The 17,453-nt window shown below is 41.9% G+C and overlaps 1 protein-coding gene across 1 annotated transcript in view; it reads left to right on the plus strand.

The window, feature by feature from the left end:
* Positions 1 to 4,122: 4,122 nt before the first annotated feature.
* Positions 4,123 to 17,453, plus strand: part of STK17A (serine/threonine kinase 17a) — a 37,526-nt gene continuing 24,195 nt past the window's right edge. The window contains exons 1-2 of the mRNA XM_030761473.2: positions 4,123 to 4,465; positions 14,656 to 14,868. Of these exons, the coding sequence (XP_030617333.1) occupies positions 4,266 to 4,465; positions 14,656 to 14,868 (413 nt within the window). The 5' untranslated portion in view covers positions 4,123 to 4,265. The remainder of the gene's footprint in view (positions 4,466 to 14,655; positions 14,869 to 17,453) is intronic.

Below are 17,453 nucleotides of genomic sequence, written 5' to 3' on the forward strand. Positions count from 1 at the left end.
AAATGTTTTGTTAATTTGACTCGCAAAAATGGGACCCCATTGGTTAATTATTTTTTAATTTTTTTAACATCTTTATTGGAGTATAATTGCTTTACAATGGTGTTAGTTTCTGCTTTATAACAAAGTGAATCAGCTATACATATACCTATATCCCCATATCCCCTCCCTCTTGCGTCTCCCTCAGACCCTCCCTATCCCACCCCTCTAAGTGGTCACAAAGCACCGAGCTGATCTCCCTGTGCTATGCGGCTGCTTCCCACTAGCTATCTATTTTACATTCGGTAGTATATATAAGTCCATGCCACTCTCTCACTTCATCCCAACTTACCCTTCCCCCTCCCTTGTCCTTAAGTCCATTCTCTACATCTGTGTCTTTGTTCCCGTCCTGCCCCTAGGTTCATCGGAAACTTTTTTTTTTTTTAGATTCCATATATATGTGTTAGCATATGGTATTTGTTTTTGACTTTCTGACTTCACTCTGTATGACAGACTCTAGGTCCAACCACCTCACTACAAATAGTTCAACTTCATTTCTTTTTATGGCCCCACTGGTTAATTTATAATTTCTTTGACTTCTAGCAAATTTAGACATTTGATATGAGTTTATTATATTTGTCCCTTTAAAAATTACTTTTTATTTTCTTATTCTATACAGTTCCTATTTTATTTATATCTAGCCACGGCTTAATCCCTTCATTCTTCTGCATCCCTTCAGACATCTCCACAATGTTATCTGGGATTATTTTCTATCTACCTAAAAAACTCCTTTTAGAATTTCCTTTAATGTAGGTCAGCTGATGATCTTAATGTTTGTCATAAAAATGCCTGTATTCTACTTTCAATTTTGAAGAATATTTTTTACTGGGTAGTATATAATCTAGATCGGCAGCTAATTTCTTCTAGTATTTTGAAGCTATCTGAAGGTCTTTAGGCTTCCAATTTGTCTTTGAGAATAAGCTCTTGATCTTACTGTTGCTCTATTGCAGGTAATATATCTGCTTCCTGTGCCTTTTTTTTTTTGGAAGGTTTTTCTCTTTGTCTTTAATTCTCAGTAGTCTACTGTGATCTGCCTAGGTATGGTTTTCTTTGCTTGAAATCTGCTGATATTCACAATGTTTCTTGATTCTGTGAGTTGTTGTCTTTCATTAGTTTTGAAAAATTCCTGGCCACTGTCCTTTACACTATTGCTTCTTTGTTTTCTCTCCCCTCTCCTTCTGATGCTTCAATTACATGTGTGTTAGAACATTTTAACACATACCTTACATGCTTTACAGTAAGTCCCCTACACACGAACCTTCAAGTTGCGAACTTTCAAAGATGCAAACGTGCGTTCCCATGTCCAGTCACGTAAGTTAGTTCACCTGTCTGGCATACATTGTCATGTGCGTGCATCCTCTACAAGTGGTTGTGCTTTTGTGTACTTTACTGTACAGTACTGTATAGACTGCAGTAGTACAGTATCTTTATTTCAAGCCCAGGATGTCCAGGAGCAAGTGTAAAAGCAACAGTGCTGTAGCTGGTACTGCTGAGATTCACGACTCAGAAAATGGCAAGGGGATTTTCTTTATTTGAGGAGGCACTGTTAGTTTTTGAGGCACAGGACCCAAACGTAGAACGGTACACGAAGGTTGCAGCAGCCATTCAGAATGCAATCCAGTGCTACCATGTCATCTGTGATGAGAAAAAAAGAGCTACTACCCAGACATCACTGGATTGTTTTTTCAAGAGGATAGATACAATTGAATCCAGCAAGGAACCTGAACCTATGCCATCAACATCAGGCATGAGTGAAATTGCAGCTTGCCCTCCGTCTCCTATTGCTGGCGATCCTGCAGCTCTACCATCTCCCACCTCCTCTCCCTCCTCCAGTCAGTAACTCTTCTTGCCTGTTCACTTGATGTCAGTCCCTGGATGCCAGCTGTTGTACTGTACTGCTGTACTTTTCAAGGTACTGTACTGTCAGATTAAAATGTTTTCTTTATGTTTTGTTTGTTTTTTATGTATTATTTGTGTGAAAAGCATTATAAACCTATTACAGTATACTACTATGTAGCCGATTGTGTTAGTTGGGTACCTAGGCTAACTTTGTTGGACTTAGGAACAAATTGGACTTATGAACCCGCTCTCGGAACTGAATTCGTTCATATGTAGGAGACTTACTATATTCTCTTTTCTGAAAATTATGTCCTCTTATCTCGTGTTTCATTTTGCATAATTTTTTACCTATTAATTTCACTAATCAGGTTCACTAATTTTTTCTTAAGTTGTATCAAATCTGTTATTAAACCCATCCCTATTCAGTCATAGTTTTAGTTTGTGGGGTTTTCTCCCCCCAATTCTACAAAGTCCATTTTATTCTTCTTTGGAGTTCTCACTTCTATGCTGAAATTCTCTATCTTGTCATTTAATTTCTTGAAGATATTAAACAGAATTATTCAAAAAACTGTCTTTAAGATTCAGTATCTGGATCTCCTGCTTGTTTATTTCTGTTTTCTGCCTTTTCCTCTCAGTTTTTAAGATAATTCTTTTCGTGTGCCCCTTTTAAAAATTTTAAAAGTGCCAGACATTGGGTATGAAATACTGTACAGATAATGTGTGGCTCTGGATGGTTGTGTTTTTCTCCAGAGGGGATTTACTATCGAGTTTTGAAGCTGTTCTTCAGTCCTTGGGAGGGCTGGTCTATTTCCTTTTTACCGATGCTCCTAGGATGCAGCACTCTGGGGTGCCAACTGCAAGTCTAGTGTGTTTACCAGCTCTTTCTCCTTAGTAGATCCTAAACTCCAATTTTTCATCTCCCCAGCCTGATGAGATGCCTAAAGTCCTACTTATTTTCTCACCCTTTCAGTCATTGCTTTGGAATTATCAAATGCCTCATGGGAAAGTTGTGCCATTCTGGGCTGCCCTTCTTTCCAGGATCTTAGTCATCCAAGTTCTTGCTGCTTTTGAAACTCTCTGATGTTTCAAGTAGAGGACTGTTTTAAATTTTTTTCTAATATTTCTCAGTGAGAGTATTGATCACAAGTAGACTAGCTCATCATCGCAAAACTCTAAGCAGAGCAGTGACATGATCTGATTTAGATTTTAAAAAGATCACTCTGGTTCCCTTGAAAATAAACTGTGTGGAATTGGGGAGGAAGAAGGATGGAAGCAGGTAATCCAGTTAGCGAGCTATCACAATAATCCAGACAAGAGATAATGCTAATTGTGGTAACGTGGAAGAGAAGTGATCAGATTCTGGATATATTTTGAAGGTAAAGCCAAGAGGATTTACTTGTAAATTGGATGAAGGTATGAGAGAAAGAGAGGAGTCAGTGCTGACGCCAAGGTTTTTGCCCTGAACCACCAGAAGGATGGAGCTACATTTACCGAGGTGGGGAAACTGGGCAGGAGTGCATTTGTGAAGGATGATCAGGACCTGACTTTTGCTCGTTACGTTTGAGATGCTAATTTGGCATCTAACTGGTGATGCCAAGTGTATACTTGAATATATGAGTCCGAAGTTCAGAGAATGGTTGGAAGCTGGAGATAAAAATTTTGTAGTCATGAGCATACGAATATAATTAAAGACACAAGACCGGATGAGAGCACCTCGAAAGTTAAATATAGAGAAGACTGCACACAGTATATTAGTGCCTGTTTCATAGGGCTGGTGTGAGAGCTTAAAAATATTTATCCACCTCTTGCCTCCACGTCCTCCTCTCAACGTGGGAAGGAACCAGCTGCCCCCGGGCAGCTTCCTCGTGCTGTACAGCAGCCCTGATCTGAGTCTCATCGCCCCTCCCGACCCGCCCAAGGGAAGGGATCGTGAAGCTCTGGCTGGCAGCTCCTACGCCTTTCATTAACGGAGGGCTCAGGTTTCCAACTCTCAGATGCTCAACAGGTGCGTAACTGGCTGATGCAGTGGGTCCTCCAGACAGAAGGGTGGTGCTGTTGGTCGCCCGCAGACTGCTCGGGCCCACCCCGAGGCCGCCCGCCAGGCTGCACCTTCTCCCCCTCGGCTGCAGAGGGCGCGCGTGAGGCACGCGGCGCTCCGGCCCCGCGGAAGCTCAGCGAGGGCCGAGGGGAGGGGAGGGGCGGGGCCGAGCGTGGGGCGGGACCGGACGGCTGGGAGGCGGGGGCCGGGAGGCAGCTGGCGGCACTCTGCGCGGCGCGGGGGAGAGCGGTTGACCTCCTCGGACGTTCTCGAGGCAGCTGGAGGCGGGACCGTGACCCGCTGGCAGCTCGGAGCTAGCCGGGCGGCCGGAGCTAAAGAGCGCCCGAGCGCCATGATTCCTCTGGAGAGGCCGAGCAGCGGCGGCTCTTCCCCGGCCGCCGCCCCCGGCTCGGGTCGAGTCGGCCGGGGTCTGACCACACCGCGCCGGCTGCCGCCCCCGCCCCGCGGGCTGCTGACGGAGATCCGCACCGCGGTGTGCACCGAGCCCTTCCAGGATTCCTACAGCCTGAGCCCGGGCCGGGCGCTGGGCAGGTGAGGCGGACGAGGGCCGGGCGGGCGGGGAGCAGATAAGTGCGGGAGGCCGGCGGGGGCAGATAGCGCGCCGGAACCGGGCACAGACCTGGGTGCGGGCGGCGATTAGGGCGGCAGGGCCCCCAGGCCACCCTTGCGCGCGCCGCGTCCCCCGAGCCGGCGCGCTCCGCCGGCGTGTGCTGTACCCTGGGTAGCGGCCGTGAGAAAGTCTCCCGCGCGGGTCCCCGAGAACCTTGACCCCTTCCTCTGCTCCGGGCCTTTTCGGCCTCTGTGGTCCTTGGCTCGGTAACTTAACGAGACGGCGTGGGAACCACGCTGCGAACCTTTACCCGCGGCGGCGAGTCTGAAGCCAGAGCAGAGGTGTGAAGGCAGCTCTGGTTTTGCCCCTGGAGCTTGTGGGTTCCTGCTTCTGCCTCTGCGGCTGTGACAGAGCAGAGAGCAGAACGCCGAGCGTGACAGCTTCCTTTGCACCAGCGCTGGGCGAACTTCTGTCCGCCGCCTCCTGCTGACTTCAGTTGCGGTTTCTTGGGTTTGTGCTGCTTTCGTTCTGAAATGAGGTCCCTGCGCCTTTTAAGTTCCTATCGGTTTCACTTGTAGGCTCCGGGCCCTCGTCTGACTTTCTCTGCTGAAAACCGGCCCTTGCCTTCTCTTCCCCTCCCCACTCTTGCTTTGTAGGGGTCGGGAGGGCTTAGAACTCGGTCTCTTTTTCAAATTGCACAAGGTGAAGGCTGTTTGGATCCTTTACATCTTGTACGTTGAAGAGGGGTCCAAGAGTGTGATAGGGGTTTAGGGACCGACTCGCTTTTTCCTTAAGAATAGTTTGGAGAAGTTGTCAAAAGCACAGGCTTTGGGGCCAGACCCGAGCTCAGATCCCCACTCTGCTTGCTCTGTGTGCCTTTGGACGGTGACATAGACTCCCCAGCCTCTCGTTTCCCACCCGTAAAATAGCATAGTGACAGTGTCTCCGTCAGGGGTGTCGTGAAGATGCGGTGGCTGTAAAGCACAATTCACTGGGCCTGGCACATAACACATGGCTGCAAAAGCGCAGCATGTTGTAATGGGGAAAGGGCCTGACAGTTATAACAGCCTTCACCTGGGGCTCTTGGAAAAAGAAGTCCTCGTAACAGTGATTACAATGTTAAAAACAAGCTGCCTTACAAATATTAAGGTAACTTTTAGAAATAGTTTTTTTGGCAAGGAAACCTACCTTAAAAGTGTCTCATTTATTCCAAATGTTACAAGGAGAAACATCTTTCTGGGACAAGATTTACTTCACTGTGCTAGGCACTAATTAACTGGATCTGTGCACACTTTATGACAAAGGAAGAGGTAGACAGCTACTGACTCATGTAGGTATTCTAATTGGTCAAAATTCCAGACATTCTGAAGTAACCCTGATTTCTTGAAGAAGGAAAACTAGGACTCTCCGTTGTTTGGTTGTCTGGCTTCATTCCACAAAACGAGAACATATTACAAAACTGAAGTGTCTTCAGGTGGCAAGCACTGTCTTGTAGACTTTGCAATAAATGATTTAATCTGAAAAAAAATTGATTTGTGCCCTACCAGCTGTGTGAGAATTCCTCCGGGAATGTTTCAACTTTCATTTTACCCTCTCTATTATAAAATTAGCTCGCCTATAAAGTGTTTGTTTGAAGGTTGTGACGTCTTGTACATATCTCTTCTTATATAAATTTCTTTACATAAGTAATAATTCCTGAAGCAGCAGAACAATGCAATTAGATAGATACTTGATATAAGAGCCTAAAACTGAAAAAGAAAACGAATGTATTTGTTTCTTTTTGGTTCTCTTTTCATCACGGAGAAGTGTAATGCAGTGTTCAAGAACATGGACTTTGGAGTCAGACAGTGGAGTCTTGGCCCTTTACTTACTAGTTACATGTACTTGAGTAAGTTACCTAACCATTGATAGCCTCATAGAGTTGTTGAGAGAACTAAATAAATTAAAAACATCTGTAGCATAAAGGCTGTACTTAGCTTCCTGGGTGCACTCAAAAAATGCAATTCATTGTGTAGCTCAGTGAATGTAACCAAAAGGCAAAAACAGGAAAATGTGCACGACCTCAAAATACTTTTTGTCTGTTGCAAAAGTAATAAAGCCTCATTCCAAAAGACAAGAGAACTGTTCAGAAGTCTCAGGAAGTAAAAGCTCTGTTTTGTGTTAGAAGCTCTCTTTGTTTAAGGTTTATAAGTTTTGCCTGTGTGTTGTAGTTTTGACATAATGAAGTGTGTTTATGTGTATTCCTTCCTGTAGTAAGATAGAAAAGTTGCATCTTTTTCCAACTGTTAACTCTGGTTGCATTTCTGATAGAACGAATCGATCTCATACTGATACAGAACTTAAAAATTACTCATGTTGTATTTTAACGATGTGGTATGAAAAACAAAGATATATTCATTTTGTTCTATGGCCTTTCATTTAGTTGAAAATGTTGAAGAGGTGTGAAGAGCTGACTGTTCAAACACAGAAACTGAGTTCTTTTGGGAGTTCCCATTATTTTATCTTACAGAAATATAAAGCTTTCAGTGAAATGGTTGTTTGGAGAAAACATTTTAAATGGTCGATATTGATTCCATAGTAATGAAAGTATGTAATGTTGATTATTTTAAGAAATGTCACATTTCTTTCATATCTCCAGTAGAGTCCATGGCAACCTAAATGTGGGTAAATATATGATGTAAAATTTGCTTTTATTGCTGGAAGCTTGACTTATTATTCCTGAGGCTTGTTACCTTTCTCTGAGGCAGCACAGGTGCCAGTGGAAACCACAGTAATGACGCAAGGCGCAGGAGCCATGACCTTGAGTTCTGAGAATTTTTTTCAAAGTGTTGACTTCTCGAGTTCTAATCGATAGTGTAGGAACAGAAAAATGTTTCTAGGAATTTTAAATTATACTGATTCCACATCAAATGATTTGCCTAGTCCTCAACTTGAACATTTTTTGACATACTCATACATTTTATCTTAAGAAAAAAGAGATCTTTAAAGCCGAAAGAACATCTTTTGTTTTTTGTATTACTACATACTCATAGTTGATGTTTCCTGTGGGGGGAAAAAAGGTATAAATATGAGTTCTCTGCTGGAATGGGTCCTTCATAAATGTATAGGAGCCATACAGTTTTACAGGTGCTTTCACTTGCATGATCTCATTTACTTCTCATCACAAGCAGGTTTGGGAAGTCCCATTTTTCGGATGAGAAAATCAAGACACAGATAGATTGAGTCTTGTGAGAATCACCTGAGCTGGGACTCTCTGAAATCACTTCCATTTATACCACAGATGTTTCTCAAAGAACAATCCATAGCCTATCTTGTGGCTAAAGCAATTTCCCATCGTTTTTATGAGAGGACAGGTTAATGAGTTCCAAATTGGAACAAACCCTGCCCAGCTTCGGTGTCATATGCTTCCCTCCCCGGTTCCACCTGGGTCCTTGGACTCTTGAATCAATAGCAATGGATAAGAGGCCAGAGGAGCATTCCAGGCAAGACTTTACTGGGGCTCCGTGCTGCAGCACGAGGGAACGAAAACAAGAAGCAGGTGCCCTTGCTCGCTCCCCAAAGTGCGGGCGGGGGCGGAGCTGGTCCGTTCAGTGGGGTGAGGGTGGGGGCCGATGGCTGGGTCGGGCTGGAGGGGAGGCTTCGGTGATCTGCACACCCCCTTGCTGGTGCTGTGTGCAGGGATCACGTGCAGCCCCCCGCTTTTGCTCGCAGCTTCTCAGAAGTGGCAGTTGGCCTGTGGCCTTTTTGTAGCTTATTGTTCATAATTGACCGCACCTGCGCATGCGTGCCGTTCTTAGTCCCTTGGAGTCTCTTTGTCTATGGCTCGAGGAGATGTTTGTCCAGGTGCAAGCACTCAGGTGAAGGGTCCCAGGTCCCAGCCTGTCTCAGCTGGGCCTTATGGTAGACAGAGACGTCCTATCTCATTATCCTCAGAGGTTGGGAGTAACAGGAACAAGGAAGGATTTTTATCAGAGAATTAGAGGATGTTCGAGCTGAAGGGGATGCACAGGTGGATGTTTTTCAGGAGGTGGGTGTCCTTTACCTAGATTCCTGCCTGTAGGTAATGGCTTCAGGTTTAGTACCTTACAGCTACTTAAGCATATGTCATAAATTGTAAGCTGTAGTTTCTTTAGAAATAAAGACCCTTGTTAAACAATACTATCCATGTAGAAATTGCACCTTGTTTTAGGAAAACTGTTATTTAAGATTTCTTGGCAGTTTAAAATTAGTTTGAAAAATATTTCCAGTTTTAGATAATCCAATATTTTTGGATGGGTAAAAACAGTTGGCTATGTTTGTGCTTCAGCAGCAGACGTCACTTAGGAAATATGGCTCCTGCTCTAAGGCAGATGCTTCATTAAGTCAACTGTTTTAATTTTGAAAAGTTGGGGCTTACAGTGTTAAAAGTAAAATCTTAATTTAAAATACATAAACCTTCAACTATAGTCCAATATAAAATAAAAATTAAATTTAGAAAGTACATAAACTTAAGGATTTAATGAATTTCAGCCTCTTTACATAACTACAATAACAAAATTTTATAAAATCTGATTATTGAACCAAGTGCATTAGAAAGTTAAGTAGCCACAGTCATTGATTCACCTGTTCAGGAAGGGAAGAAGGAACCCGACTTATAGAGGGAATTTATGCATCAAGTAGAGAGTTCAAATTAGATCACCTCCAAAACTCCTCTGTTCTGTATGATTATTTTTTTACAAATTATCATAGATCTGAAATTAATGCCCCAAACAATAAAAATAGCTGCTGTGTACTGATTACTGATCATTTGCCGGATGCTACACACTTCGGAGATGTCATTTTGTTTAGTGTTCACTACCCTGCAAGTTAGTGCCATCAACCTCATTTTACAGGTGAGCAGTCTAAGACTCAGAAAGCCTGAGCCAAGTGCCCAAGATTACAGTTACCAGCCGGAATTTAAAACTGAGCCTGGCTTTTAAAGCCTTACCTGTTCTTGTCACTTATGTCGATGTCTGATCTGATGGACTCACTGATTTTTACACTTAGGGTCAGTAGATAGTTTATTTTTTGTTGTTTTCCTTTCAGAGGTAAGGAAGACGGATCTTTTCTAGGTCTTTCTTGAACGGAACTTCCTTGCGCTTAAGGCATAAACCCCAGTGCTATTAAGCAAATACTGTACTTCCATATTGAGCACATAAGGCTCTTTGGTAGGCTCTGGAAATTATTCCCAAATCTAACAAATCAGTCACTACTCCCTTTATAGGCGAGCTGACATGCCACATGGGAAAATCTTATGGGGAAAATAACATTTGAGCTGGGCCTGAAAGAACGGGTGGAATTTTACTACTAGTAGTGATGAAAGATACTCCAGCCATTGGCAAGAAAACAAATAAGCACAGTCCCGAAAAAGTCAATGAAAAAGAGAAAGGCAAGTAGTCCATTGTGGCTAAAATATTAAACCTTATGAGGTTAAGTTGCCATAGAACTTTTCTTTAACAAAATAGCATGAACAGTGTATGTACTCAGGGTGTTATCTGATGTCATATTTGAGCACCTGCCATGTGCGGGGCTCTACGCATGGAGATGCAAAGATGAATAAGAGGCCAGGTTCCTGGAACTCATCCTCCAGCCAAGGAGACAGTCTTAGGGCAACAAATTCTAATATGTCAGACCAACTTTAATAGAATACAGGGAGAAACAAAGCACTTTACTGTAAACTACTATAGAATCAAACCTGGAACCCCAGAGGTCACTTTTATTTTGCTTCTTCTATACACCACTCAAATTAGCATCTACAGTTTTTAATCTTTGCCTGAACCTTATATATTTTATTATCTGTTCACCTTTGTGTAGCAACCCAACACTGGAACTTATATTTGGAATCCATCTAGTAAATAAAGTTCTCTTTACAGAGAAAAGCACCTCAAACTTCTCCCATCCAAACCTAACACACTCCCCCTCCCTCTGGCCCGCCCCCCGCAAATCCGTTATCATTCTTCTAATCTTTCTCTCAGTGGATGGTACCACATCACCCAGTACCCAGGTTAAAAATCTCCCAAGTCATCTTCCACTTCCACCTTTCCCTTCTGCCCTCATCTCTGCCTGCAACTCAGCATGTCAGGAAGTGCTCACGGATCTTGACCTTGAATGTCTTGTAAATGCATTCTCTCTTCCCAGCCTCCACTGCTGGTACTTTCGTTCAGACCCCTTACCTTGAATTATTTTCTTGGCTTCCCTAGTTTCTAGTTAACACTTCACTATACACTCTCAGACCTACCTTTTAAAACATTTACCTTACTTAAAAAATTCTCATAGGCGCCCATTTTTACCCTGAGAAATAAAGCACAAACTCCTTAGCGTGTCATACCTACCTACAGATCCTCACTGTGCCTTCCCAAGCTCTACCAGTTGGGCACTGGTAAAGCCCAGTCCTTGTTCTGAGGAAGCTTAGACTGGTGGATCTGACTCAAAATGTTACTTCCTGTTGTTATCATTGTTTATCCTTCCTTTCTTTCCACCCTGGAATGGGTTATCATTGAGTTCTGAAATGTATTCATTTCTGATATTCCCCCTCCCCCCAAAAAATGAGTAATGAAAATCTGAGTTCTCAGTTTAGTGTATAATAGTGAACTATAGATGTTTGTGAAATGAGTGAAGAGCTCCGAAAACTGTAACAACGATGTGATCCAGGAAGAATTTCGGGTAAGCCAACAAAGAAAGTAGATGGTGCCCTTTGAACCTCATCAGTCTCAAGTCTCTGCATGTAACTGTGACTCCTGGTGTCAGAGAAACATTATTTATTTCATGCTTTGGAGAGCCCTCAGTAACTTAGAGTTGAGGTACAATCACAGTTTTTACCATGAAGTTGTGGTAAAGCATGCATACTAGAGCCCCTGTGCGTGTGGAATTTAGGGCCACTGTGACAGTGTTCATTCGTAGTGTGTTCACTAGGACCCCGCACCTTGACGGCTGAGTCTCACAGTTCTGTGTACTGCGTGGCTCTACCGGAAGAACAGTTCCCGGAAACCTCGTTTCATCTTCTGACTCTCTGAGTAGCTTTAGGGGTTCCCCTCCCAGTCATTCAGAGATGAAGCCAGTGCGCGTTTCCTCAGACCCTTGTGATCTGCTGCCTTGCTGTCAGTTTCAGTGGTGTGCAGTATCAGAATGGCAGAAGAGTTTTCTTCAGCGCGCAGTAGCGCACGGCTTGGCAACCTACTGCTGGCTGCCTGTTTTTGTAAAGCTCGCCAGCTGTATAGAATGGCTTTTACATTTTTAAATGATTGAAAAAAGTCAAAAGAAAGTCATATTTAATGACATGGAAACTATGTGAAACTCACATTTTGTTGTTTGTGTTGGTAAAGTGTTTTGTTTTGTTTTTTAAACCCAGCCGCCCCCATTCATTTACCTGTTGTCTCCAGCTGCTTTTACTCTACGACAGCAGACTTGAACAGTAGTGATCAGACCGTCTGGCCAGCAAAACCAAAAATATTTGCTCTCTGGCCCTTTACAGAAAAGTTTGCCCACTCCCAGTATAGTGTATGATATGGGGGAAAGGAAAGGGTAGACCTGCAGCCATGAGGAATGCTTCCTCGAAAACAAAGGTGGTGTCAAGAGTAGTGACTGGAGTGGGAGGAGAGCCGTGGGACCTACTGTGGTGACCCAAAGAAGTGGGTGCCTGGCCACAGACATCAGATAAGTTTAGGTCTCTCCCCTGTGTTTGCCTCTGGCCCCTGAATTAAGCAATGGTTCTTCTGTAGCAAGGGTTCCCAGAGTTTACAGGTCAGTGATGTGTGGGATCCTTTTCTCTGTTGAGTGTCTGGTCTTTGGAAATATACCTTCAGGCCAGATAGGTAAGAAGTAGTATTTTACTACTACACGGTACTGTTGCCTTGAATGTTAGGTATGGTAGCAATAGATATCTGTGTGTTTCATGTGGGAGTACCTTGAGGGTAGTTCAACCCAGCCATTTCTAATTTAATAGCAAGACGCTTGTTGTCAATTATGTTGGTCAGTTTTTTACAAAATAGGCTTTCTCTTTCTTCTCTTCTTTTGAAACTTCAGAAATATAGGTATAAAAAAATCAAACTAGTGATGATTTTTTTCTCTTCCTTAAAGGAATCCAAAGATCATTAGGAACCTTTTAAAACTCAGTGGAGATGTTATTAGCCTAATGATTTTGTGGCGTAAAATAAAAAGAGGTGTTAGTCTGTGATGCATAGTTTATTGTTTAATCTCTCTAGTAATATGGAAAAGTCTTTCGCATTTCTGTTGAACATAGAGAACTTTGTTCTGAATTAGGGTGCTATTAGGTAGATTGCCACTAATTGAACATCTGTAGGGCTGTGCCTAAGGATTTTTTCATGTAACATTTTTATTGCTGATGGTATTACAGAAATACAGAAGGCATGAAAATCATGGTTAACAGTAGCTAAGAAGGAAGAATTAGTCCTCAAAATTACGTCAGTAGTCTAGAATGCCGGGCCCAAACCTAGAAAGTAGAATTTAACAGAGCAAATTAAAGCCTTGCACTGAAATTTTTTAAACATATTTTTAAACCATAGCATGAGGACACTGGCTTGAAAAAATCCAAGAGGAAGATGATCTAGGTCATTTATTTTATTTATGAAATATGGAAAACCTGTCAAGTGTTTTTTTTGTTTGTTTTTTTTGTTTTTTTCTTTTTTTCCGGTATGCGGGCCTCTCACTGTTGTGGCCTCTCCCGTTGCGGAGCACAGGCTCCGGACGCGCAGGCTCAGCGGCCATGGCTCACGGGCCAACCTCTCCGCGGCATGTGGGATCTTCCCAGACCGGGGCACGAACCCGTGTCCCCTGCATCGGCAGGCGGACTCTCAACCACTGCGCCACCGGGGAAGCCCTGTCAAGTGTTTTTAAAGGCATATTAAGTTGTATTGTGCCAGCATCAGCAAAATAATAATCATGTAACACTTTGATGAGATTATACTTGGCACAGTTGCTTCAGATTCAGTTGGCACATTTTTCCAGCAGTTCTATGAGTCATGACAGTGAGGCGATCCCAGAACCCTAAGGGGATGAGGAATGATTAGCTGTGTCCAGTACCTGATAGACTGTCATGGGGGCTGTTCAGTACTGCTCAGCAAAAGACCAGGACTACAGCCCTTCACTTGAAGCCAGGTTTAGGCTTGTAATGAAAGCCTTGTTAAGAATAGTATGCACCCAGGAGTGGAAAAGACTACCTCACAGTTTGAAAGAAGACATGGCTTTGGCATTTGGCATTAGGTTAAAAAAAAAAACAAAAAAAAAAACTATGATTTCTGAGTTGCCTTCCAACTTGAGTATTGGATATTTATGGGTGACGATTATTACAACTTAATGATTTGTTTGATTACCAATAGTTTTTTGAGCACTTACTATGTGGCAAGTACCATGCTAAGCAATTGACATGTATTATATTCTTTAATTCTCACAACAGCACTGTAAAGTAGATTCTGTTTGTGTCCTCTTTTATAGATTAGGAAAATGAGATTTTTCTTAAATAAGAGGTTAAATAAATTGCCCAAGGTTATGCGTTGAGTGAGTGGGCAGAGCCGTTTTGGGGATTCAAGCCCACATCTGTCTAATTCCAGACCTTATCCCGTAATCAATACGCTATACGTATCCCCCATGTGACTTGTTTATTAGTGTAATAGCGTGGTAGTGGAGCGTGTCAAAGTAATGTTTGTTGTATCTGTCTTCATAGGAAAACTAGACATTGCCAGCTGATGCAGTAGTTGAAATGATGTCATATAAATGAGATCCCTAACTTTCATAACTTTGGAAGGTGATAGTGTCCTCTTAGAGTCACTTAGTGACAGTGAAATTCATTATTTTAGAATTCTCATAGCCAGTTTCTCTTAAAAAAGTCAAATGGCTTTTTTAAGATTTAAATCACTTTTATGTATAAATGTGTGGAAAATTAAGTTATATTTATATATAACGCTGCAAAAAAATATTGGCTTTAATATTTGGTTCTGTATTTCGAAGAATGAATCTTGCAGATTTACACATTACATTTTATTTGATTAGAGAGGTGTTTCCCAAGTTATATTGCTACTTTTATGATTGCATATGACCTAAATTTGAATATCCACTGACGACTGTTGGGAAATTTTATTAAAGTTTATCATCTCTGAAAAATCAATTTTAACAGTGAATGTGTTTTGTTGAATTCTAGGGGGAAGTTTGCAGTGGTGAGGAAATGTATAAAGAAAGATTCTGGAAAAGAATTTGCAGCAAAGTTCATGAGAAAAAGAAGAAAAGGCCAAGATTGTCGGACAGAAATAATTCATGAAATTGCTGTTCTTGAACTAGCACAGGACGATCCTTGGGTCATTAACTTACACGCAGTCTATGAGACGCCATCGGAAATGATCCTAGTTCTGGAGTAGTAAGTGTCGTCTCCCTTACTGAGTTCGTTCCATAGTCCACACTCCTTTATCGGTGCCACTCATCTGTGATAACGTGGCAGGCCCTGGTTCTTTAGAAATCTGAAGATTTTCCAGAACTTTCTTGTGTGTTCTTATTCATTTGACATATCCCAAATTTGCAAGGATGCATGTATGTTATGTTTTTCGTTTTCACTCTTCAATGAAATTTCTTTGAAAATAAGTTCTCTTATGTTCTTATTAGAGGCTTTCGTAAGAAGGTAAGTGGCACCAAGATAATATTAAAATAGAAAGCATTTTATAATCCCTTACATGTCCATATAATCGAAGTTATTAATCCTTCTTTCAGAAATGATTGTTTTGATTCATACCATGTTTCCAATTTGGGTAAATAAGTAAGGACAGCAGAGAAAACAGCTTTGGAAAATGAAGGACAGTTTTTTCTTCTTAAGAAATCCTGCTTTCTTCTCTGCTTCTCCTGCCAAAGGAAAAGATTGATAGATTTGAGTACATTAAAAAGCATTATTAGTACATAATATGAACACAAAATGAAAAGACTCAGGGAAAAAATAGTTCTAATATCTGTTCACCCAAACTGATTAATATTTCTTTAATATATAACTAGATCTTACCAATATACACAGAAACATGAACCTCCCAGTGTAAAACAAAAAAAAGGACAAAGAAAGGATATAAAGAGAAATTCCACACAGAAACCTGTGTAAATGGCCTATACATACGTGAAAAATACTGATTTTTACAGTTTTTATAATGTAAATTTAAAAATAAGTTGCCGATTTCTCTCTATGTAAGATCGTCAGATATCATGAAGAAAAGTGATACTCATGACTTGGATCATCTCATTTATACTACAGGTGGGAGTATTACCTGGTGTAACTCTTCTGGAGAACAGTGTGGAGTATGTATCAAAAGCCCTAAAAATATATATACTCTTTAACCCAGCAATTTCACATACATAAATTTTTTCACAAGGAGATAATCAGGCCATTGTGCAAAGATGTATTATAAAAACGTTTAGTGCAGCAGTATCTACATAACAAAAAAAATAATCTAAATGTTTAATGGTAAGAGGTTGGTGAAATAAATGATCATGTCATGAGATGGATTGCTCTGCAGTCATTTTTAAAGATATGGTAGATAAAAATGTACTACATAGAAAGATGTTTTAAAATATTAAGTTAAAAAAGAGAAACGTTACAAAATAACGTGTCTATTATTACCTTGTTTTTATTTAAAAGTTTATAGAGGGAGAAGCCTGGACGGCTAAAATAGTGTGTTCCTCTTGCTAATATAATTCAAGAGCATTGTGTTTATATATTTTAATTCGTAATTTCACTTGTAGGAATCCCCTCAAAGAAAAAATAAAATGTGAACAATGGAAAGCATGAAAGTGTTTTCCATTGTGTATTTTTAATTATAATAGAAATATCCACAAATGATCAAATGCTTAAGAAATGTAGTCGCTGTGGATTATATCTCCGTGCAGTTGTTTTCCAGTTGTAAAAAGAAAGGTTGGTTGAGAGGATTTTGGTTTTCGGTTTGTCCTGGAGGCTTAAGTTAGGATTGGAAATTGATCCGGAAGAGACCTTCCAGCCATCATCTCCTCATTCCTCTCCCGTCCTCACAAACCTGCTCTTCAGCCTCTGCGCAGGTCTTCAGCCTTCCATCTGCTCCTGCCTTTTCTTCCGTTACATTCCCTTCCCTTCTGTGGTCCTTACTGCAACTAGTCCCTCACCAGCGCCTCACGTTACTTCCTTCTTTCTGTTGCTCTCCCTCTGCAACTCCTTCTGCCCGTTTGAAACGTGGGACGCAGGCTGTGTGTCCCTCCTCCTGCCCGTTCTTGGGAGTACTTGCGTAGTCTTCAGTCTGCTTATTACGAGGGTGAGAGTTGCATCCTCAGCTGGGCTCTTGGTGTACCTGGGTAATTCTTTACCTAATCTCTCAGCCCCTTCTTTGACCATCCCTGGCAGGCAGGCAGGAGCTAATCAAAACCTTGACCACACTTACTGTGTCACCCACTTCCCACCTGTTAGACACCGAGGCTTCTCTTCCTTTATGGAGGAAATAAAGGCCATCAGACACACGCCTCAGCATCCCTCTCTAACTGCTCTCACCTGCTTGCCTTCCGTTCTGAGGAAGAGATTCCACTCCTTAACTCGAAGGCTAAAACTTTGACATATGTTCTTTAATCCTCTTCCTTTTCTAGGACTTGAGTTATCTAACCTCTCTCTCAGAGTCCCTCTCCTCTAGTGATTCTTTTCCCTCCATCTTCCAGGATTTCAGTCACTTCTCTCCTAAAATTCCTGGTCCTCAGCTTTGACTTTTTGTGAACTAATGTCCTGCCCTTCTCTTTCCTTTACTGCTGTGGTCTTTAAAGGAGTCGTCTGAATTTACAGCTTTCCTCACCTTCCAGTCAATTTTGTTCTACTTCATTGATCCATCCATCTGCTCGTGTGCCGATACTCCATCACTTTTCAGTCTAATGCCATCTGCTGTCCTAAAATTTTCATGAGGTCATCAGCCCTGTTTGCCAAAATCGATCTCCTCATTTTAGTGTTCATTCTAC

The sequence above is a fragment of the Delphinapterus leucas genome, chromosome 9, assembly GCF_059928025.1.
Source record: "Delphinapterus leucas isolate spDelLeu-1000000601 "Yukka" chromosome 9, BTC_Dleu_Yukka2, whole genome shotgun sequence".
Classification (NCBI taxonomy): domain Eukaryota; kingdom Metazoa; phylum Chordata; class Mammalia; order Artiodactyla; family Monodontidae; genus Delphinapterus; species Delphinapterus leucas.